Below are 25,002 nucleotides of genomic sequence, written 5' to 3' on the forward strand. Positions count from 1 at the left end.
TCGATACCTTTGATGAAAATTCCAGCAGTGATGAATAGAAAACACTGAAACCCAAAACATCAGAAACTTCCAACCGAGAAAAATATCAAATCCTGAAACTTCCTACCACTCTAGACACAGGAACAAGTCCGGGAGTTTAGTAATAGAGATTTCTGGTGTTTTGGGTTTGTGTTTTTCATCATTGCTGAATTTGCCATTGGGGGGATTGACGTTCCAATAGTAAATAGATTGAGTTGCTAAGTTTTGTTTAAGGGGATTGGGATGTAGGAAGGTTTTTGAGCATGGATTGGCAAGTCTAGATCTTGAAGTTTTGGGGGATTGCTGTGAACTGAAATGTCATATTAGCTGTAGCCATGAGTCTTGGCAATGCTCAGTCTCTTGTGTTTTGAACACAGAGAATGAGTCTTGACTAGCCTCAAAAAGCAGGTCAGCAAGTGGCCTTTTAGTTCTAGAGAGCACTGCATACCAAGTTAACAAACCAGTATTGTACTCCCTGTAGCCTAGTGCTTTTCCAGTAATAGTAATGGAGTGCAATAAAACACATTTTTAAGCAGCAATCAGAACTGACAGTGCATTCAGTAAAACTCTTAAAAAAGGAAGTAGCTCAGCTGTAAACTTATCAGAAAAAGCAATAAGCTCTTAAAGCTGTGTACAGTCCAGTTGCAAACCCTAGAATGTGTAAAGCTACATTTAGGAGAGAGGGAAGTGTGTACCCATACACAACTCCATTCCACAGAGGTTTCCACTACAGCAGTTTTACTTGAAACAGACATGACTTTATTTTCCTTGTTTTGATGCAGCAGTGGTGACCATATGGTTTCAGGCTTTCTGATCTTATGGCTTATGTGATCTGCTGTCTCTCGAGACCTGACATGTTTAAAAACTTGATCGTCTTGCTTTGATTTATCAGAGGTGACACCAGATTTCCAAATCTTATAGACTGGATGTGCTGCTGTCTGTGGGGACCTGACAGAGTTGTGTGCTTTTCTGAAGACTGAGACTAAAAAGTGGGGCTTGTATGTTCGTATATTCATGTCAATACATGTGTCAGAACAGTCTTTCCTCTGACAGTGTTTTAATGTCTGTAACCAAGAAATAGACATCTTATAATAGTCCTAAACACTTACAGGAAGTAAAGTCATTACAGTGGATATCCTCTAAAGGGTGAAATGGTGATATCTGCAAAATGAGTTCCTTCACATCTTATCCCAAACAAAAATTCATAAAGATTGCTAGAGACTCATGTTCAGTCTTTAATTGGATATAAAAATTTTTTGCTGAAAAGTGCATGTCGCACCTTCTTGGAATATAGATCGCTTTAATGAAATTCATTGTTTTCTTTCCTTTTTTTATAATTCTTAGAGCATATGATTATTCCGGTGAAGGTTTTAAGCACTGGGAATTCATGAGTGTTCACTACTGGGGAGAGCAACCAGCTGGAGAATGGACCTTGGAAATCTATGATGTACCAACACAAATGCGGCGCCCACGTGTACATGGTAAGTTGATACCCGGTACCTTAGTGCATATTCTTTCTGATACAACATGACATAATTTGCTATAAACATTTATAGCATTATCCAGTGTTACTAATTTTGTTCAAGTTCAAGGAAATGAGCCGAACCAGAAATGCTCCTCTTTCAGCTATGCTTGCAAATTTTGAGAAGTAATATGATAGCAGACTGAGAGGTGTAATCCTCTTAAATCATATCTTTACCGTCAGTTTGAGTTCCTTCATTATATGCAGAAAGAACTTTTTCATTTGCCATGTAGACACTGGGCCAGATTCAGAAAGGCTTACACACGGAGTTCAAGAGTAGTGTAAGCCTCCGTGTAAGCCTCCTGATTCAGGAACAGCCCAAATCTCCGTGTAAGAGACAGCTAACACGTCTCTTACACGGACTGGGCGTGGAAATGCTCAATACCTCATTTGCAGCTCCAAGATATGCAAATGAGGTATTTGAGCGATCCACGGTTAAAACCAGTCCGTGTAACGGACGTGTTGCAGAAATGTACTCAGCTGACAACTGAGTACATTTCTGCAAATTAAAAACGGAGCTATGTCAGCTCCAAATAAAGGGTGCATATGTTTCATTAAGCATGCCAATGGCCAAATATGTGGCCATTGGCATGAAAAGTGTTGCAAAAATAAGTTATATAACTTTTTTTTTTTAACGGGATTTCTGGGTTTAACTGCAGCGCACACCACAAGAACGGGTGCGCTACCTAAAACTCAAAACCGAGCTTATAAGCCCACAATTGTGGGATTTAGGTAGTACATTGAATGTCAATGGAGGGACTTGCAGACCAAAAACAATATGGCCTCCGTGTAGTGGTTGTCAAGGGGGGGAAGCTCCGTGTAAGACATGTAACTAGTCATTACTAGGCAATCCTATGTAAATGAGGGTTACAATACTGAATCACACTGCCACATAGGTAATGAGCACTTTCTGAGTAGTGTAAGACTTAGAGAAGAGGAGGAACAGAGTAAGAGGTAGGTGACATCACGGGGATGGATAGAAAGAAATGTACCAGATTGGAGGGCAATGTAAGGTAACAGATGACAGACAGACATCAGGGAGGGAGGTGTGTCTCAACAGAACACTAGGAAAGTCAAGAAATTGAGGGTATACGCTATCCCTACACTCAAACTTTCTTGATATACGCATCTTGTGCGCTGCAGCGTGTAAGGCAGGTTTAACATGGGGAGCGTGTTGCAAACTGTTTACAACGGTTTGCTGGCGCACGTGTGTAAGGCAGTGTGCGCGTTTTAGCATGAATCAGCCTAGCTAGCACCGTGTAAGGATGTGTGCGTGTAACACCGTAAGGATGTGTACGCGTGTTTAAGTGACTGTAAGCGTGTTTAAGCTGGTGTACACATTGCTCCCCCTCAGGAAACAGAGAGGAAACAGGAAACAACTAAAATACATGGAAACTGACAGAAGCTATTACTAGAGTTAATTGGTGGAAACAATTAGAAGCAGGCAATTACACAGGCAGACTAGAAGCCCAACCCAGCACTTAAAACACAACAAAGAGCAGTGCAGGCTGTTTCTCACAAGAGATACTGCCAGAAACTAAGCTATCAGAATTGAAAACTGAAAAAAGCTGAACTCAGAGCAGAAATGCTAGGGGCTGCCATGGCTATTATAATCAGGCATAGGCGAATTGCTGAGGGTGGTGACAATGCAGACGCTGTCAGACAACCCAGAGTGAGGAGAAGGAGAAGAGTATACAGGCCCAGGGTCACCTACCATGGGTTACATGAGCTGGAGATAGTAGAGCTACAGAGTGGACAGAGACCTTCTGCAGCAGATTGTTGAGCTGTGCAGGCCACATCTCACACACAGAACCAACAGAGGGGAACCCATCCCAGTAGAAACCAAGGTATGTGTTGGCCTAAGAATACTAGCAACAGGTACCTTCCAGAGACCAACTGGTGATATGATGGGGATATCACAGGCATCAGCCTCCAGAGTACTGCACCAGTTCCTGGATGCCATGTCACCACATGTCAGTGATCATATATATGTCCCTAATGACCGTGAGGTTGTGGCCAGCAATATGCGTCTCTTCCAGCAAATAGCGGGATACCTTGAGGTGCTGGGTGCAATAGACTGCACGCACATATGCATCAAAGCACCAGCCGGTGAGTGGGGTAGAGCCTACATTAACCGCAAGGGATACCCCTCCATCAACTGCCAGGTCGTGTGTGATGCCCAGGGCATAATAATGAATGTGTGTGCTGGCTGCCCTGGGAGCTACCACGATTCCCACATCTGGCATCTGACGCAGCTGTACCAATCATTTGCCAATGGGGACTTCCCACACGGACACCTAGTGGGGGATGCAGGTTATGCACTTGAGCCGTGGCTGATGACACCCATCAGAAATGCACACACACCTGAATAGGAACGCCATAATGAGGCACACGCACAAACACGTAATATCATAGAGCGTGTGTTTGGGCTGGTCAAGTCACGGTTCCGTGTCTGGACACGCCTGGTGGAGCTTTGCAGTACACACCAACTACATGTACCCAAATGATCATGATATGTGCTATGCTACATAATATGATCCTGCGGAAACAGCTGCAGCAGGACCAGCACAGGGCTGGGCCAAACATCCCCACCATTGCCAAGGCCACCACAGGCAGGGGGTGACTCGGAGGAGGAACAACCTGACCTAGTCCCAGTAGGCAGAAGGAGGCGTGCCCAGTATGCCCTGGCCTTGGCAAAGAGGCAACGCATAGCACATACGCTTGGTCAGTAGGAACACTGGGACTGATACCCGCTCTGACTCACTCATACAGTAACAGGGATGCCTAACATGACACAACCTGCTTCCAAACGTGCAGGGAGTGTAGTATGTGTATCTGACAGAGGTGGCCCTGCAGCACCACCTGAGGCATGAATGCCATGTGTTAAGTAATGTAATATCATGTACAATATGCACACCTGAGGACCCCAACTAACATCCATATCCACGCATATGACCCTATGGAAACAGCTGCACGTCATACAGTGATGTACATGTGCAAAAACATGGAACAAGATACAAAATGAGGGTGACTAGCAATAAATAGCATGGATAACCACACACCCATGTTTGTACCACAACAAGAAGCAACATGGAATAGCCATGGTCAAAACCAATGGCTAAAACTGACTACTACTATATAGCTTGCTGCAGACCACTGTCCTAATAGCAGGAACTGCCCCAGGCCTATGTCCATAGGTTCATAGGTTCATACTAGGCTATCTGCCCTAGGGCATTAATAAGCCTAGCCCAGAGTTTTGTGGCTTCTGCCACCCCTGCAAGTTGATGGATAATATGCCCATTATTTTGCTGTGCCTCTGTCAAGCAGTGATACTGAGGTTATCCCTGGGGTATACCTGCAATCTCCCATCCATTGGTCAAGATCTCACTTGAACAAAGCCAGTGAGGTGCTCAGCCTCACATGTACCAGGATGTTGTTCCACAGCATATGGACTCTCTGGGTGATGAATCTGTCCCTCCAGCACATCCTATTAATATCTGTGTTGAGGTTTAGGTCTCCTGCCCTTGTAGTTCTGATGGATGTAGAGGTCTTGAGGTGAAGCATGTTCAATAATTCTGGGTTGGACATAGCCTTGTATGTCAGGCACAGGTCACCTCTGAGCAGACGGTGTTTACTGAATACAGCTGGAATTCCTTCAGTCGGGCAGCATAAGAAATATGTTTGAGACCCTTTCACCTCCTGTCGAGGAATTTGTGGGCCCATCCAATCTGAATGGGGCATTGTATGCAATCATTGGTCTGATGAGTACAGGGGAACAATGACCTCCCTTGATCTAGATGTGAATCACTGCATGATGAGGTGGCCAATGTAGAAGGCCTTCCAAACTACCCTGGCAATGTGAGTGTCAAACAAAAGGTCACTGTCAACCTGGGTGCCCAGGTCCCTGATAACCTCCGTTGTGCTTAGAGGATTGCCACCTAGATGGGAAGTAGTGGTAACCTTGTTCTTCCTGAAGGGTATGACTATGCATTGTTTAGTGTTTAATGTAAGGCCATGGCTGTGGCACCAGTTATCCGTGTCTATGAGACCCTTCTGAAGGATGTCTGTGTCAGATGGGTTTCCAACTATGCTTCCCAGTTTGCAGTCATCTTCAAACTTTGTCAGCCATAATCCTCCTGTGTTTGCTTGTACTTCTGAAAAGTAGATACTGAACAAATGTGGGCCCAGGACTGAGCCCTGTGGGACACCTCTTGTGACAGCTCTGGAGTGTGAACTGGCACCAGCAACTTTGACCCTGTGTGTTCCGTCACTTAGCCAGTTTGCAACCCATGCTGTGATGTATGGGTTCACAATTAAGCTGGTGATGTTTTCAATGATACCTGAGTGGGGTATTGTGTCGAAAGCCTTTGCCAGGTCAAGGTAGGCTGTGTGGACTGCCTTGCCCACGCCAATGGGCTGGGTGACTGTTTTGAAAAGTCAACCAAGTTTAAAAGGCATGATCTGCCCTTGACAAAGCCAAACTGGATTGGATCCAATGTCTGCAGGTCCCCTATGTCTTCATTTAGAATTCCCATTATGATCCTCTCCATAGCTTAGCAGAACAGGCTTGTCAAGCTGATGGGATGGTAGTTTCCGGGGTTGGTGGAGGCACCTCCTTTGTGAAGTGGGTCCACCATTGCTGTATGCCACTCCTTGGGAACATATCCTGAGATGAGGCTAAGATTAAACAGCTGCCCTAACTGCGGGTGTAATTACTCATTGAGTTCAATGCACTGAACCTGTCAGCCAGTATGTTGCCAATGTCTGTAGGTGCAGTGATATCAACATCATTCCGAACTAAGTCTGAGCATATCTGGGAGTTCCCTCCCAGGTCTCAAACATAGGTAAAAAAGGCCTCATGATTGTCCCTGGAGTCCTGAGTGGGTTTACTCTCAAAACATGCCTCGGATGATTGTAAGAGGGAACCCAGTGTTTTACTCACAATGAGCAGGGGTGTCTTCCCTCCTACGGATTACGCTCTATCTCGTAGTAGCTCCTTCCTTGTGTTGTACAGCTTGTTTATGGCTAGGGTTCACCAGACTGGATGCTTGCCTGTGGTACAAAGAGTAATTTTTTTTGGGATTGCCTGATCCATGCAGTCCTGGAGGTGCTGGTAGAAGGCATTTCTAAGTGATACAGTGGCTTGGGTAATGGTGTCCGCTGGCCTGGGGGCCTTGAAAGAGACCACACCAGTCCTCAGAAATGTGAAGTCGGCATTTGAGAAGGTCTTCACTGTTTCTTTTCCCATCTGGAGTGTGGGTGGGATGTGGACTCCCACTGAGAGTAGTCCATGATCTGATCTCACCAATGATGGGTATACGTCTGGTGTTGAACAGTGTGACCCCATGTTCGTGATGATGTGTTCTAGTATGTTGCCTCCACTTGAGGGGATTGGGACCAGTTGTTCCATGGCATTTCAGTGTATGAACTCTTGGAACCTTTGTGTTAGAGTGTTGTGGCATGATTAGTGATCCCAGTCAATATGTGGATAGTTGGAATCACCCAGTAGGATGGTGTTTGGAGATACATTTATCCCCTTCAGTGTTTGCAGGATAGCTGTGTGAGGTACCTGAGTTTGAGCGGGTGGCATGTAACATGCTACAAACTGCAGAGCAGTCTTGCCTACGGTCACTGGCACCTGGATGGTCTCCGATGCATCGTGTGTTGCCACCAACCATGAGGTGAGGGTGTCCTTGATGAATATGGACACCCACCATCCTTCTTGGTGTTGTCGGGATGCTGGTGCCGGAATGCATGATATGAGGTAACACCCGATAGTGCCGGGGTGCTGTCAGAAGCTGTGAACCAGGTTTCAGGCACAGCACAGACATCAATGTGCTACATACTGAGAAGGGCATAGTGTGTGTGCAGCTTGAGGTTGAGACCTTGGGCATTGAGCAGCATTACCCTTAGTATCTTTCCTTTACTGTGTTCTAGGGTGGTAGGTGTAGAATCTGAATCTTGCATAAAAAAGGCACAATGGGGTGGCAAGAGCATCATCTGAAATCCGGAAGCCCAGGGGTGACAGGTGCAAGCCGTCCCTTGCAAATCACCGTGGTCTGTCCAGCATGTCATCCCAGGCAGACAGACATTGGACCCCCTTAGAATGACACCATAGTCTAAGCAAAATATTACAGCTGATCATCTTGTCTCTGTTTATGTGGCATCATACTTGGTGAAGGTAGGATACTGCCGAAGGTCAGGGTCATACCTGCCTGGCCTACATAATCAGAGGGATCCTCTATGTCTCTTTCCATGTAGTCCAGGGAGGTACATCTCAGGTCGTTCACACCAGCATGGATTATGACTGGGTCAGACCTGTGCTTGCAGTTTAGTGACCTGAGTGCTTGCATTATGTGGTGGATTCCAGTGCCCGATAGGCAGCTTACTGTGACCTCCTCTGTACCTGATCTGGTGAGTGGGACATCAGTGTGTCTGACTATGGAGTCACCTATGACAAGTGTGTCTGGCATTGTGTTTGGCCTTAAGGGCTGTGACTGTTTGGCACACCGACTCTGTGGTCAATGTGTTGCATGTGCTGTGCCCTGTGGAGGCAGTTGTGTGAGTGTCTGCTGTGGTGGCCACTGCCATTCTGGTAGACTTCTGATCAGAGCCTCAGAGTGTCTCTGTGTGTCTATGTGTATGATCTTAAGTTGTGACAGTGCCATGTGAGACTGGATTTGTGATGTGTGTGTGGTTACCTTCACCTTCTCTCTGGTCTTGCTAGTCCTATGTTGAGAGAGCTCAGCCTCCACTTTGGCTATATAGTTGCATCTCTCACATGTATGTGTGTTTTATGGCAGAAGGAGAGGGTTGTCAGTGTACATGAGGCAAGTGTAACAGTGCCTCAATATTCCCAGGTTCACCAGCTGAGCAGGAGAGGACACTAGCAACTGATCCCTAGACATGCTAGAAGGAATAGACAAAACAATGTTGGAATACAGGGAGATATCAAGCCCCCAAGCCACATCATACTGTTTGATTGACAATAGCTACACATACACCGGTGTTTCATAGTGTCATAGTCTACTACTAGGCTATCTGCCCTAGTGCATGTATAAGCCTAGCCATAGTGATGTGGCTATTGCCACCCCTTATAGTGGTAATAAGTGTACAGAATAGATTCTGAATATTGTGCCTCTGACTTAGTAGTGACACATTATGACCCCTTACGTAATTGAATAACATGACTGTGTCTCTGTCTAGTCTGTGCCTCCGTCTCATATGCAGTTGTCCAGATGTCTCCTGAAGAGAGTCAGTGAGGGACTCTGTCAAACATGAACTGGGATACTCTGCTAGAGTGTGAGATGCCTCTGAGTTATGACTCTGTCCCTCCAGCATGTCCTATACATGTATGTGCTGAGGTTCAAATACTCAGCTCTCATGGCTCTGGTGGATTTGGATTGCTTGCAGTGGAGCATGTCCACCAAATCCTGATTGGACATGGTCTTGTATGTCAGGCATAGGTCACCTGTAAGTATGCGGTATGACACTGAACAAAGCTGGACTTCCTCTATTCTGGAAGCATATGACATGTGTTGAAGAACCCTGATCTTTATGGTAGGTACTTTTCGGGTGCAAAGGTGCAAAAGGCAGGATCTGCCCTGTACAAAGCTGAACTAGGTGGGAACAAGGGTCCGTAGGTCAGTAATGTGTCTGTGTAAGAGCTCCATGACTCCTCCCATATCTTTGCAGACAAGGCTGGTTAAGCTTGTGTGGTGGTAGTTGCCATGGTCTGTGGAGGCATCTCCTTTGTGGAGTGGGACCACTGTTACCGTATGCCAGTGTTCAGGTACATATCCTGTAGCAAGACTAAGGTTAAATAGCAGTTGTATATATGGGTCCAGCCCCTTCTGGAGTTCACATAGCATGCAACTGGAGATACCAGCAGGTCCCATGGATGCTGTGTACTTGTCTTTGCTGAGTGTGGCTCTCACATGGACATCCAAGATGACAGTGAGATTACATACAGCAGTGATAACTATCTTGTTTTGGGGGTGAGGGAGGGGTAAATCGCACTGAAGCTGTCCCGGAATGTTGCCAATATCTGTCAGGTCACTGGAATATATGTTGTTGTGTACCAACTCTGAGCATATCTGAGGGTTCACAACCAGGTGTCTGACATAACTGAAGAAAGCAGTGTGGTTACCTTCATTGTCTTTGGTGATTTATGTCCCCAAGTTGACCTTGCATGTCTTTATGAGATAATGTAGCTTTCTACTAGTGCTGATCACAGCTGTCTTCCCTTTTGGAGATGTAGCTCTGTCTTGAATTAGTAACCCTCATCTGTCATACAGTTTGTTTATGGCTGGGGTCCACCAGACAGGACACTTTCCCTTTGTGGAGAGGGTCCTGTTTTCAGTTGTGATTGTATGGTCCATGCTGTCTGACATCTAGCTAAGGGGAGGTCATTCTGGTTCTGCAGTTATCTTTCATCAGCATTAGAAATGACCACAACAGCCCCTGTGGGGTGTACCTCATGCATACACATCCAGCACCTGTAAAGTCCACAACAGTACCTCACCAGGAGTATGACAGAGCTGGAACACATGTAATGTGTAGTCTGATTAAACAGAGTGCAGCTCCACACACTGCCATGCTGTCCACCCAGATGCAAGCTGTGCCTGATGTAGAAAGCCATGTCCAAGCTGGAATCAATGCACATGCTGCACCTTGTACAATCTGAATGGTAGGGAGCTATGCACATGAGGGACCTGAACCCCAGCACTGACATATATAGGACAGGCTGTACTGCATTATCCAAAACACAGAAGCCACCTCCACACATGAGTAAACTACCAGTACAGGTTGTCCATAGAGACACTGGTTGAGTCCCCTCAACAGGAATCCTAATGAGTGGATGGGAGATGGGAGGTTTACCCTGGGTATCAATGTTATGTCACAGGTAGACAGAGGCACAGTATACTAAACAAGACATATGACATGGCAAACTACGCTTACAATGTGTTGATGGACAAACACACTCTCCGACTAGCATTAGGTCAAGATACCTCTTGAACACAGCCAGCAAGGTGCTCTGCCTCAAATGGACCAGGATTGTATTCCACAGCATAGGGAGTCTCCGAGTGATAACTCCATCCCTCCAACATGTCCAACATACATCCCTGCTATGGTGTAAGTCACCTGCACTAGTGGTTCAGGTGGATCTTCTGAGTCTGAGGTGGAGCATGTCCATTAATCTCTGTTTGGACATGGCCTCGCATGTCAGGCACATGTCACCTCTAAGCAGACGGTATGTGAGTGAATAGAGTGTGAGTGTCTTCAATCTGGCAGCATATGACAGCTGTTGGGGTTCCTTGATCCTTTAGGTGGGGGACAGTCAGGGTGTCTCCAATTGCTGCAGATGTTGGGTGAGATACAGCCAGAATAGGGCATTCAACTCGATCACCGGTCTGATAAGTGAAGAGTACAGGGGAACAATGACCCACTAGATCTGGATGTGAATCCCATCCTGATCAGGTGGGCAATGTAGAAGGTCTTCCTAGCCACTTTAGCAATGTGAGTCTCAGAAGAACTGCAACTGTCAACCTGGGTCCCCAGGTCCATGATAACCTCCTCTGTGCTTAGAGGATTGCCACCTATATGGTAGCTTGGGGTCACCTTGCTTTTCCTGACGGGTATGTCTACACATGTTGTGCACTTTGACTTCAGGCCATGGCCCTGGCACCAGCTATCAGTTACTGTGAGTCCCTTCTGAAGGATATCTGTGTGTGATGCACTGTCCACTATGGTGCCCAGTGTGCAGTCATCTGCTAACATTGTCATCCAAAGTCCTCCCATGTTGGCCTGTACTTCTGGGAAGTACATGACAAACAATGGGGGCCAAGGACTGAGCCCTGTGTGACACCACCTGTGACCAGCCTGGAGTCTAACATAGTGCCAGCAACTCTAACCCTGTGTGTCCCGTCCTTAAGCCAGTTTGCAACCCATCTTGTGACATATGGGTTTACATTTCAGTTGTTAGGGTTTTCCACAATACCTGAGTGGGGTATTGTGTTGAAAGTGTTTGCAAGGCCAAGGTAGGCTGTATGGACTGCCTTTCCCCAACAATGGCCTAAGTGACCAATTTGAAGATGTCAACCCAGTACAAAAGGCATGATCTGCCCCTGACCAAGCCAAAATGGGATGGGTACAATGTCTGCATGTCCCCTATATCTTTGTTTATGAGCTCAATTATGATCCTCTCCATAGATTTGCAGACTACACTTGTTAAGCTTATGGGGCAGCAATTACCAGGGTCTGTAGGGGCACTGCCTTTGTGCAGATGTGCACAACTGGACCCTAACCAGGCTCTTGTGCACACTATGGAAATGTAAAGCAGTGATAGGACTAAAGCCCAGGATACTGACCACCACAGTGAAAGTACTGAAACACTACACTAGACAGTGCTACAGTGTTAGGTCAGTATGAACGGATGTTGACAATTGTGTGCAAAGTATCCCATGCAAAACATGCAGGCACAGTATACTCCCTGTTTTGTTCACACAAAAAGCATTTGGACATTAACTACACAACATGGCACAGAACACACAACCATAAACTGGAGGTATTTGTTGAAGGTCACACTCATCCACAAATGTGATGGGCTGCAGAGTTCAACATATGTAAAGCCCACACTGGGCATGCTCACACACTTAGATAAATGAGACATCTTTCACACAACATGCCATGGGAAGGCTGAACTGGGCATGCTTACACACTTGGTCCAAATTTTACTCCTAGCAAATGTGAAAACACACCAGAGGATGCCCATCCCCCTTTCTAGACACTGATCATGTAAGCACCCTATAAGTTTATTGGAGAAAAGGATTCTCTCAGTAATCCGAATAGCGCGCCGTGCTAATGCGTCCGTCTGTAGTGTCATAACATAGTTAGGTAGGGGTTTGAATCCAGCAGGTGGCAAGTGTGTGTGAAGGGGGTAAGTGTGTGTGTAAGTGTGTATGAAAGAAACATCCCTTTTGGCAACTGGGAAAACACACCACAGGATGATCATTCCACTTTCTAAACTCTGATGATGTCAGCACCCTATAAGTATATCAGGGGAAAGGAAATCCCCCAGTAATGCGAATAGCGCGCTGTGCTAATGCGTCCATCTCTAGTGTCATAACATAGCTAGGTAGGGGTTTGAATCCAGCAGGTGGCAAGTGTGTGTGAAGGGGGTAAGTGTGTGTGTAAGTGTGTATGAAAGAAACATCCCTTTTGGCAACTGGGAAAACACACCACAGGATGATCATTCCACTTTCTAAACTCTGATGATGTCAGCACCCTATAAGTATATCAGGGGAAAGGAAATCCCCCAGTAATGTGAATAGCTCGCTGTGCTAATGCGTCCGTCTCTAGTGTCATAACATAGCTAGGTAGGGGTTTGAATCCAGCAGGTGGCAAGTGTGTGTGAAGGGGGGTAAGTGTGTATGATTGATATATCCCTTTTGGCAACTGGGAAAACACACTACAGGATGCACATACCCCTTTCTAAACTATATCACAATTATGTATGGTTTTTGATTACAGACATGCCACGTGTGTTGTGCACACACATAATGCCCATGTGTGTGGGTTGTCCCTCACAATAATGCATGACATTGATTACACCGGTTATGGCAATGCACACATGATGTATGTGTGTGCCAAATACACATATGTACCTGTGACTTTCAATAGTTACCATGTGTGATGCCTGCCACATGTGAATACATGGTATTTGCACAGGGTAACATTATGACTGTGGTCTTCTGTGCAGGTGCTGCATGTGGGATGTGTATATACAGTGTGAGATATAGATGCTATCAGCCTAGTAGTGAGGGATGCACACCTGGTCTGGGGCATAAAGTCTACATGTTGTTGATGTACAGGAGCTGCATGTTTTCACCTGTTGTGGGAGTGGTAAGACAGTATTCCATAGCAATGCAGTGACTGCATGCTAAGAACCATTCAGCTAGGGTGTTGTAGCTACACTTATTCATTAGCATTCAGTAATTTGTCGGAATCCCTGGTGAGGGTCTGATGCCAACCAAGGTCAGGGGTCTACCAGCCTGTGTCACTTGCTCAGTGATCCCTTCCATGTTCCCTATCATGTATCCCAGTGAGCGACATCCCACATCAGCTGTGGTGGCATGGACAATGACTGAGTCATATGTGTCCATGCATCTGACTGACTTGTATGTTGTTACAGTTTGGCCATGTGTTTCCATCTCATACATGTGATGTACATCAATGGGTAGGGGATAGGGTTGACTGTGTACATGTGGCAGCTGTGACATTACTACATGACACACATATTCCACAACTGTACCATAGAGGTGACTGACAACTGACCTTTGCACATGCTACCGGAGTATTGAGATTACATTGGTGATTGACAGCACATAGGGCCAATGGTGAAAAAGAGACATAGGTCCATAGGTTCGTACAGGGATATCTGCCCAGGGCATGTATCCACCTAGCCAGAATGTGTGTGCCTTTCAACATGCATTGTGAATCTGTCTTGCTATGCCCTTTTCCAAGGTTAGTATACTGTGCCTCTTTCTCACAGTGACACATAAGTGATACCCAGGGTAACCCTACAATGTCACATCCAGTCATTAATATCACTCTTGAAGATAGTCACTGAGTCAGTCTGCCTAACCTCTATTGGGATAATAATCAGGAATGAAGGGAGCCTGTGAGTTGTGAATGTGCCCCTCCAGCATGTCCTATGTATATCACTCCTGAGGTTCAAGTATTCCCAGCGTGTATCCTGGTGGGATCTGGATATTCTGAGATGCAGCATGGCCATTAAGTGAGGGTATGACCTGGCCTTCTATGTCAGGCACAGATTGCCTATGAAGAGGCAGTATGTCACTGAGTAGAGCTGCTGCTACTTTAACCAGTCAGTATGTGGCATCTGTTTGAGCACTTTGATCCCCTTGTCGAGGTACATATGTGGTAGCTCCAGTTGCTGCAGGTGTCTGGTAAGGTGCATGCCGACAGGTTCATCATAGTCAATTATGGGCATGATGAGGGATGAGTAAAGGGGCACAATGTCCTCCCAGGCCTACATGTGGATCCCATGATGATGTGGCCCATATAACATGCTTACCTAACCACTTTGTCCATGTTGTTGTCAAATGGTAGAATGCTATCAACCTGCGTACCCCAAGGTCCAGAATTCCTTGGTCTGCACTTACTGGATTAACACATATGTGGTACGTTGTGGTCACTTAGTGTTTGACAAAGGGGATGACTATACTCTTTCTGTCATTCACGTTGAGGCCATGGCTGTGGCACAAGTCATGTGTTTGCAAGAGTCCCTGTTGGAGGATGCGTGTGTTAGCTGGTGAGTTGATTATGGTGTTCGGTCTGCAGTCACCTGCGACTTGCTGAGCCACAGTACTTCCATGTTGGCCTGTACCTATGACAAATATATAATGAACATGACAGCTCCTAGGGCTGTGCCTTGTGGGACACCACTTGTACCAGGTTGGAGGCTGACATGGCTCCAGCAATTCTACCATGTGTGTTCTGCCCTTGAGCCACTGTGCAATACCCATAGTGACATAGGGGTTAATATGTACACTGGTGAGCTTCCCTAGAATGCACAAGTGGGGTATTGTATCCAAGGCTTATGCAAGGTCCAGGTAGGCTGTGTGGACCTCCTACCCCTTGACAGTGGCCTTGGTGACTGTTTCAAAGAAATCAAACAGGTTTGATGGGCAGGATTTGCCATTGACAAAGCCAAACTGTGTATGGTGACATGTCTGTAGGTCCACAATATCTAGATATGTGAGGTTCATGATGATCCTTGCCATAGCTTTGCAGACAAAGCTAGTCAGACATATGGGGCGAGTAGTGTCCAGGATCCGTGACGGCACCACCTGAATGTTGAGGGACCACTGTTGCTGTATGCCACTCTCTGGCCACATATCGTGTATTAAGGCTGGGATTGAACAGTGGTGTTATGTCTGGGTGTAGCTCTTCTTGTGGTTCATGTAGGACACAGCCTGGGACACTGTCTGGTCCCATTGATGCAGTGTTTATTGCTTTGGGAAGGGCATCTCTTACCTGAGCATCTGTGATGTCAGGGGGAGAAGCACTGTGCTGCGAGACATATTTGCCCTTTTGGTGTGGTGGGGAGAGAAGGCAGCATTGAACCTGTCCACTAGGATGATGGCAATGTCTGTGTGTTTTATATTTTGTGTGACATATTGGATTACCTCTGAGCATATCTGGGTAGTACCACCCAGGTTACTAACATAACTACAGGCAGCCTTGTGATTATCCTCAGTGGCTTGTGGAATCCTCTCTCAAAGATGGCCTTAGACAATCATATGGGTGCCTGTAGTTGTCTTCCAATACTCATCAGTGGTGCCTTCACATTTTGGGAGGTTGTTGTATCATGTAGTGGCGTCATCCTTCTATTGTATAGTGTGTTTATGGCTGGTGTCCGCCCAGGACATCTGCCTTTGGAGAATTGGGTCATGCTTTCATATGTGGCTTCATGATCCATGCATTCCTGAATGTGTCCACAGAATGCCTCTATACAGGTATCTGCAGTCTGGTCCATATTTTCAACAGGCCTTGGGCCTTTGAAGGTTTCCACATCATTTATGAGGGGTGTGCACTTGCTTGACATGAGCTGTTGACAGACGTGCTGCCCTCCAGACAGAGCAAGGTGAGGGTCACAGTCAGCTACCTGTTGGGTGATAGAATGTGCCACATAACACAGGCACACAGGTCACTCCACAGCAAGTACAGCTATGAGGCAGACATTGTCCATGCTGGTGCAAACAACCTGAGACGTACCTCCCTGGACCACATGGAAAGAGACACAGAGGAGCTCTTACAGCACCCTCTCAAACTCAGGACTCCCACACAGCCTTCATGCTGACACAGGAGAGTTTAGATTACTCTGCAAACACCATCATACTGGGTGATGCCAGCTACCCAAACATAGACTGTGAACATTACACAAGCCACAATACCCAAGCTCTAAGGTTCCCATTGATCAGACATTCTTTGGCTATGGAACAGGTAACCAACCTTCCCACAAGAGGGGCAGATATACTAGAGCTGATCTTTACAAACATGAGTACAAACTGCTCACCACTGGGAGTATATCCCTCATTGTTGCAATCAAACCATATACTAATCACACTGGAGTTCTGGATCCCACATATGCAAACCTCCAACACATCGATGTGTGTGTGGGAAATGTCCCTATTAGCAACTGTGACAGTATCGTACAGGATGCAGATCCCCCTTTTGAAACACTGATGATGTCAGGACTGTATAACTATATCACCTGTAATAAAGTCCTCCAGTAATTTGCATAGCGCTCTGCTAATGCGTCTTTCTTCAGTGTCATAACGTAGTTAGGTAGGGGTTTGAATCCTGCAAAGGGAATGTATGTGTGTTAGTATGAGTGTGGTTTATGTGTGTGCACTATGCTGGGAGGGTTAACTGCCTTTTGCCAACTGGGAGAACACACTACAGGGTGCACATCCCTCCTCCTACACACAGATGATGTCAGCACCCTCTAAGTACAGCATTATTAAAGATTTCTCCAACTACTGCAAATAGCACACTCTGCTAATGTGTCTGTTTCTACTGTCATTGCACAGTTAGGTATGGGTTTGAATCTTGCAAATGGAAAGTATGTGTTTTACTGTTGGTGGGGTTAGTGTGTGTGCACAATGATGGGGTGGGATGTGGCTTTTGCCACATGGGGCTATGCACTGCAGGGTGGTCATTACCCTTAACAAGCAGTGATGTTGATAGCACCCTATACAAACAAAACTACAAAACAGAAGGTGGTGGTACTGATAACACATGTAAGGTAACACTTCTTCAAGTAATGTCCACAAAACGGAGTAGGATAATCAAACAATTCTTTTATTCTATACAGACAACATGACAACAGACAACTAACTGCCAGTACTCAGTATAGTGTTACATGCTACTGTAACACGCACATGTACCGAATATACCTAGATAGTGTTCTGAAGCCTGAATGTGGCAAGTGTGTGGATGTGGGATGTGTCTGTGTGTGCATTTCCGTATGGGAAACATGTTTGATGTGGCAATCAGGGTACTACAGTACCTGATGCACATTACATCTTTAAACTGATGAGGTTGCCTGCACCCTGTGAGTACAGGTAGAGAAGGGGATGCCAGTAGTAAACAACATAGTGCACTTCTGAAATGTGTACCTGTCATGTATCAACAGCTACTCATGTAGGGTGATAAATAATGGGAATGGCAGGTGAGCGTGTGCATGTGTGTGGGTAGCAGGGTGTGTATAAATGCATGTGTGACAGAACAGATACATGTAGCTGAATCTACATAACAGCACAAGATGCGCATTGCCATAGTCAATGTTAGCATGTGATGGTGTGCAGCTGGTACACTTTAAGTAGTATCAGTGCAGATAACAATTGAGGACATTCATACAGTTACTGCAGCAGGACTGCTGGAATATACACACAATTATACTGCAACAGTCAACAGTTACCAACATGTTACTACTTATACACATCTATGTAGTCACCCTGTGCATCAGCAACGTGTTTACCTTTACCTGCACCGATGTTGTAGTATGCAGGAGGTGGCACAGTGTCATCATATGCACAGGGTGTGGGTTAGGTATGCCCAAGCCAGCCACTGGTAACACCAATTGACATGCGTGTGTATGTGTGTTTGTGAGGGGCAGCAGTACAGGGTGGACCGTTGTTGGTGCAGTGTGTGTGTATATGTGTTTGCCCTCGGTGTTAGGTTTCTGCATGTGTGTAAGCACGCACACAGTCCCACATAATGGCTGCCATGTACAGGGTTTTGTGGACAGCCACAGACTGCACCTGTCAGGTCATCCAGATCAGTGTCTGTGGGCACGGACACGGTACCTGTGCCTGGCAGGGGTGCTACGGGCCGTATCCGGTACTAACCCAGACTGGGTACGGTCATCGGAAGTAGGGGTGTGTTGACTGGACACGGTTCCCTGTTGGGACTGTCCAGAGCCACGTGCACGTGGTCTCCTGGGGCGTCTTGATGACGGCACAGACCCAGCATTGCTGGGGCTGGTGCTGGCACTTGAGGTGCGCGAGTGGGCCTGTTGTCATCTGCGGCCACTGCCAGCTGGTGCTGTTGCTGGCATACGGCCACGTCGACGTCGCAAACGCACACCATGGCCCTGGCCCATGGACATCTGGTTGTGGAGCAGCTGTTCTATGCCCCCACAACGTCTGTCAACGACATCTGTGAAGTTACGGATAGCATTCGCAACATCACGCATGCCATCTGTCATGGCTGTGCGACATTCTCTCAGCTCCCTCAGACCCTGTCTGGTGTACCTTTCCATACGTGCCTGTGCCTGCATGACAGTTCAAACATAGTGGAGGTTGACATACCCCCTTGGGCACGGCGGCTAGAGGCATTACAGCCACAGATGCCACCACGAGAACCCATGGGCGACTGTCTGCGTGGTACCATTGGAGGCCCCTGCTCATGGCTGCCTTGTGGGGATGCATGTACCACAGGTACCACATTACCCTGATCTATGCCCACTGCAGACTGTCCATCACCTAGGGACAATGGTGACAAAGGATGTAACGGCAGGATGACTGTGCACATTGACGGGTTGAAAGCTGTGTACTGTCAATTGGCTGACCAATGGTGAACCCAGACACACCTTCCTGCACCATTACAGACATTTCATCATCATCAGTACCTGGGGCACAAGATTCAGGTTCCCTGCTGCAGGTCACCAGAGCAGCACCAGAACCTACAGGAGGAAAACATGGAACACAGATTACAGTCTCCATACATATTTGACAGAGATGCATTTCAATACTAATGCACACATTCAGAAATGGACACATGCACTCATGGACACTAACACACATGCACACTTGGGCACAGGCACGCTTGCACACATGCACACCCCACAGTAAACACAAACATCAGTACCGTGTTACACTACTCAATCAACTACAACTGTATTACGGTATTGTGAACACAGTCACCAGCAAGTCTACTACAGAGTTACACTACTCTTCCTAGTTTTCTAAATTGCTTTACAGATAATGTTAAAAAGACTCACCAGCATGTATGGCCTGCCTCGTTGCTAGATGGGAGGGACCTGGAAGTGTGAAGAGAGTAATGTCAGTGGGCACATGTGTGCCATTTGTTTTGCACATGATACAGTACAGTAGTACACTAGTTCCCTTATACACATCAGCTGCACATAATGTCTGTATATATATCATGATGACAGATACATACCACATGCACACCTTATGCATGCATGAAGTAACAGTGTACAGAACAGTCATATGTACATACCAGGGGTTAACTCTAATCTCACCCTTACCTCTCTTCAAACAACACCTCAAACTGTACTTCCCAAACCACTGGCTTTGTTCTTCTTGGAGTACAGGCTAATGTCCCTCTCCCTACCCTCTCTTTACCTTTAACCCCTCATTGTGCATAGAAACTAGCTTCTACCCTGTTTCTTTCACCTTGATGTCCTTCTATGCTCTGACCTACTTCTCCCATCCCTCCCACATCCTCTTGACTGTCTTCCTTCTTTTCCTCACTTCCCTTCTTGACTCCTGCCTCTTCCATATCATTGTATCTTTCATACTCCTTCTACTTCTCTACCCTTCTGAGCCCTAACTATTATGTATCTGGCTTTTGCCTTATTGCATAACCGTTATGCTTTAGGTAGGATTGCTTTTAAACCAACGGTATATTGTGTATGACTCTAAACTGTTTGAGTTCCTTACATGTATGTTGATTTAGTTAACAGGCTGGTGTACAATTCTATCATGTTGGCTGTCTGTATTAACAACTTGTCTGTCTGCCTTTATTACGTTATGTGTGGAGCTTTTCTCCACAGGCCTCTACTGAAAATGGACATATATCCAGCTAGACTATCTGGGTCAACAAATGTAAAAGTAATAACAATAAATGAATATGGCATCTTACCTGCACGCTCAGTGTGTTGCTGCTGTGTGGATCCAACCTCCATCATGATGCATGGGTGTTGCTGTTGTTGTTCTGGGGCTGGATCCACAACACCTAGCAGTAGCCCCTCCTGTCTGGTGAGGGGGGGATGTGGCCACCCCCACCTGTGGCAACCTGTTGCCTGCGGATATCTGCAGCACGCTGGCGGACATTTCTTATCAAATCACTGCAGTGATGTCTCACCTGCTCATATGTCCTATCATGCATGCCAACATCATTTATCCTGCTAACGAGGTTTTGCCACAATGCAGACCTCTCCTGCTGATTCTGGGTGGTGCGTGAGAACAGGATGGCATAGTCACGCACCAGGCTCTGGTGAATCATGTCATCCTCTGCAGCAGAATATGATGGGTTCCTTTTCGGAGCCATGTCAAGCTGGAAAGGTACACAAACAGGTTATCAGCATAGTATCTCAACAATACATGGTACACATTCTATACAGGAGTATTAACTTCTACTTATTACTGCTTGGTTAAAACTTGATTACAGTGTAGCTATCATTCTATGTCATTTGTACTAAGCACTTGGCCTTCAGACCAGTTGTTTTACATTAGGGAGGTTGGTGGCAAGCACTGTGGTGGCAGGACACATATCTTTCATCCATTAATGTTGGGCACTGCTGATTGAGGGCCCAGTGTACAAGTGTATTAGTTCTGGTATGGGCAGTTGGCCTTCAGGCCAGTTATTTAACATTAACAAGGTTTGTGGTCTGCACTCGTGTGTGACAATAGGCTGTACTCTGCCATTCATAGCTGGGGACATCTGGTTTCAGGTTTATAGTGCCTGCATATCTGAGCTGTATCTTACTGACATTGCTACACCTTGTTTGCTGTAGCAACCACTACATCCAGGCCTCCTGGATCTACCTTTGTTTATATGCTTGTTATTTGTTAGCTTGTTATTTCACTGGTATGCTACTTCCACATAGTACACAGCTTGTCAACACGTCTGTGACTCACTACTGATATCTGCATTGCTTACTGTACGTATTTCCATGTTGCACATGACAGCAAGTGACTGCTTCTCATTGTTGCATTTACTTAATTGTGACACATTGCACTTAGGTTACCTGGCACTTGCTCACTGACGCTTTTATATTAGTCAGCAGTTGTAGGTAATGTCAGTACACCCTCACTCCCCACTGTACCTTGTTTTCAATCATTAATTATTACAGAATTCAGAATAGTATTCTAGCATGTCCAGAGGTCAGTTGTCAGTTCCCTCCCCAGTCCAGCTGGTGAGTGTGGTACTCCAGAGACAATGTTGGAACAGATGCATGTACACAGTCAACCCCCTCCTCCTAACAACAAATTCAAACTCATGTGAGTGATGCAACCATATACCGAACTGGAGGCTAGGCTCTGTCTACTCAATACCGCCATAACCAGTCAGGTGGCCAAGGAGACTACACACTACACTTCCAGTCTCACATAGACCTACCACAACAGCGGACCTAACACATGATCACACATAAACATACTTGTAGGCTCGGACCACAGCTATGCCTATGCAGCAGAGACCTCCTAAGCAGACATCCATGCAACCACTACCATGGAAACGAACATGTGCAACACATATCACACAAAGCCAATGTGCTGAACACTCACAGCCATTAACAGTAAACAACACACCTCATACACCTGTACTAGGTGCCTCTATCATCAGGCACACTAACATCACGTTCACCAGGCTTAATGAGGTGAGGGTCACGGTGTGCAGCCTGTCGGCCACTATGACCTGCCACATAACACAAACACTCAGGTAACCCCAAGGCAAGTACAGGTATGACTCAGTCACTGTCCATGCTGGTGTGAATGGCCTGACACATTCCTCCCTGGACTACATGACATGAGACAGTACAGAGCTCTCTGAGCACGTAGCCCAAGACAGTTTGACCCTGACCTTGAGTAGCATCCTACCCTCACCTAGAACCATGCCACAATATCAAGGCACGATGATCCCTTCCAACAATTGACTGACATACTGGTGTCATTCACAGGTGTGCCAATGCCTGCCATCTTGGGGTGGTATGCTTTGCTAGGGACAGCTTGCACCTGTCACCCCTGTCCCATTGGAATTTGGCGGAGACTCTTGCTACACCCATAGTGCCTGTATTAGGCAAGGCTCATAAGGCAAACCCACATCCATTTGTATCACAAAGGATGAGGAAGTGAGAGTGATGCTACTCAACACCAGAAGTCTAGACCTAAGGATGCACACACTCAAAACCCTACTTGACATGCTGGACATCGATATCTGTGCAGTAACATGAACCTGTTTCAGGTTTCACAGGAGCACACCAGTACTACCAGGTTATAGCTGTTACCATTCTTGTTGGCCACAACACTTGAACAAAGGAGGGGGAGTATCAGTATTCAATGCAGATTCCCATGCCTCCACATTGGTGGCACAGTACAACATAGGTGTTAGGCCATTGAGTACAGAAGACGTAGTTGGGGACCTGGGGTAGAAACATGGTAGCGGTCTGTCATTTGTCAACCACATGGCCAATGTGGATTGAAAGACATGTTATATAGCCCAGCTAATCATGAGGGATTCACATGTATGGCAGGGGAGGTCATTGTGCCTCTTTACTCATCCATCATCAAGCCTATAATTGCGTACAATGCACCTTTTGGGATGTACCTAACCAGACACCCACAGCAACTGGTACAGGACAACAGTACCTCATCAAGGGGATGCAATGGCTCACACAGATGTCATATGCTTCCCAGGTAAAGTAAATCCCGCTGGACTCTGTGGCTTATTGCCGGTTCAGAGGCAATCTGCGTGCCATATACAGCCATGTCCTACCCAGCAGTAATGAACATGCTGCACCTCAGGCAATCAGAGTCCCATACAGCCACATGCTTAGGAGAGCTGGACCTCAGCACTGACATCCATGGACATGCTGGAGGGGCATATTCCTGACTGAGAGGCTCCCTTCACTCTGTAATGAGCTGACACTACAGGTTAGGCAGAGTCCCTCATTGACTCTCTTCCATAGGAATCTGGATGACTGGATGTAGATCATAGTTGTACCCCAGGTATCACTTCTATGTCACTGTTAGACAGAGGCACAGTATACTAACATCGGACAAGGGCATAGCAGCATAACTTGTAATTGGGTGGTGAAAGACAAACACATTCTACTAGGCTTACCAATGCCCTAGGGCAAATAGCCTAGTATGAAAGTATGAACATGTGTGTACTGCTATAGTACTTCTGCCATATGTTGCATGTGTGTGTGTTGTGGGGGATGCACAGGTAATGGCCGGATACTTCTGCACAGGTGACACGTCTGACACATTCTGGGTGTTCATCCCTACATACTGGATGTGTGTTGCCATCCAACCCAACCCTGTGATGTGCACACATTACTCAGCCTGGATTTACATATCCGAACAACACCACAAGCACAGTACACTACCTTGCTATGTATGCATTTAATTACACAGTTATTCAGTAGTTATGACAGTGATGCTATCCATGCAGCCCATTGTGCCAGTGGTAGCCACAACACACACCGCCAGCACCTTTGCATATGCTTACCACAGACATCCCACATACTGCATGTACTGTGCACACACATATCTAACCCAGAACAACTGCACACCACTTATTAATCATGTCCAGTGGAGTACAGATACAGGCATATTGTATAAAAATAGTAGGAGGCTACTGCAGCACAGGGCAGATTCACATGACAGCAAGGCATCTGTGGTCAGCAGTGTTAAGATGCTTCACATTCACCACATACACAGATATTGGCAACATTGTTTCAGACAGTTTAGGTGCAGGTCCCCCCCCCCAATTCTCCTACACATGTGGTATTAGTTATCCCAAATGACTGTCACCTCCGTATCCTCTAACATGTCCAGGTGAGAGCCACCTTCATCATTGCAGAACACATAGCATCACTGTTACGAAATGGTATCCCTGGATGTGTGCTACATTCACCCCTGGAGGACATAGCACCACATGACAGACTGATATTAATCCCTGGCCATACTACAGGATATGTACCTGAACAGTGCCATACATACACAGTGGTCCCACACCATTGAGGAGGAACCTCTACTGACCCTGGGAACTACTGCATCATATGCACAACTGGCCTTGTGTTCTAAGCTATGGAAGTGTTAAGTATGGGTAACATGTACAGCAATATTACATATGTTTATATTTCAGGACTATGTACACACAACCTATCTCATGCACATACCTATAGATAGTGAACTATGATACATTTGGAGGTGTCACAGTAAACGCAGTATTAACCTGCTACTTTGCATTACCTGTGTTTGTGGCAGCTGTTGGTGTGTCACTGGTGCTGCTTGAAGTTTGCTGCTGCTGCTTCTGCTGCAGCTGGTTTTGCTGCTGGCTGTCTTTATTTCTGTTTTGTTCTCTCTCTGTCTCTCTCTCTCTTTCTCTGTCGGTTT

At 46.3% G+C, this 25,002-nt stretch overlaps 1 protein-coding gene across 1 annotated transcript in view; it reads left to right on the plus strand.

The window, feature by feature from the left end:
• PCSK6 (proprotein convertase subtilisin/kexin type 6) overlaps positions 1 to 25,002 on the plus strand; it is a gene marked incomplete in the record, with an annotated part of 1,289,931 nt that overhangs the window by 939,187 nt on the left and 325,742 nt on the right. Inside the window, 1 exon segment of the mRNA XM_044078680.1 lies at positions 1,363 to 1,499. Coding sequence (XP_043934615.1) covers positions 1,363 to 1,499 — 137 coding nt within the window.

The sequence above is a fragment of the Protopterus annectens genome, chromosome 7.part1 (assembly GCF_019279795.1).
Source record: "Protopterus annectens isolate FY-2018-M chromosome 7.part1, PAN1.0, whole genome shotgun sequence".
NCBI lineage: Eukaryota > Metazoa > Chordata > Ceratodontiformes > Protopteridae > Protopterus > Protopterus annectens.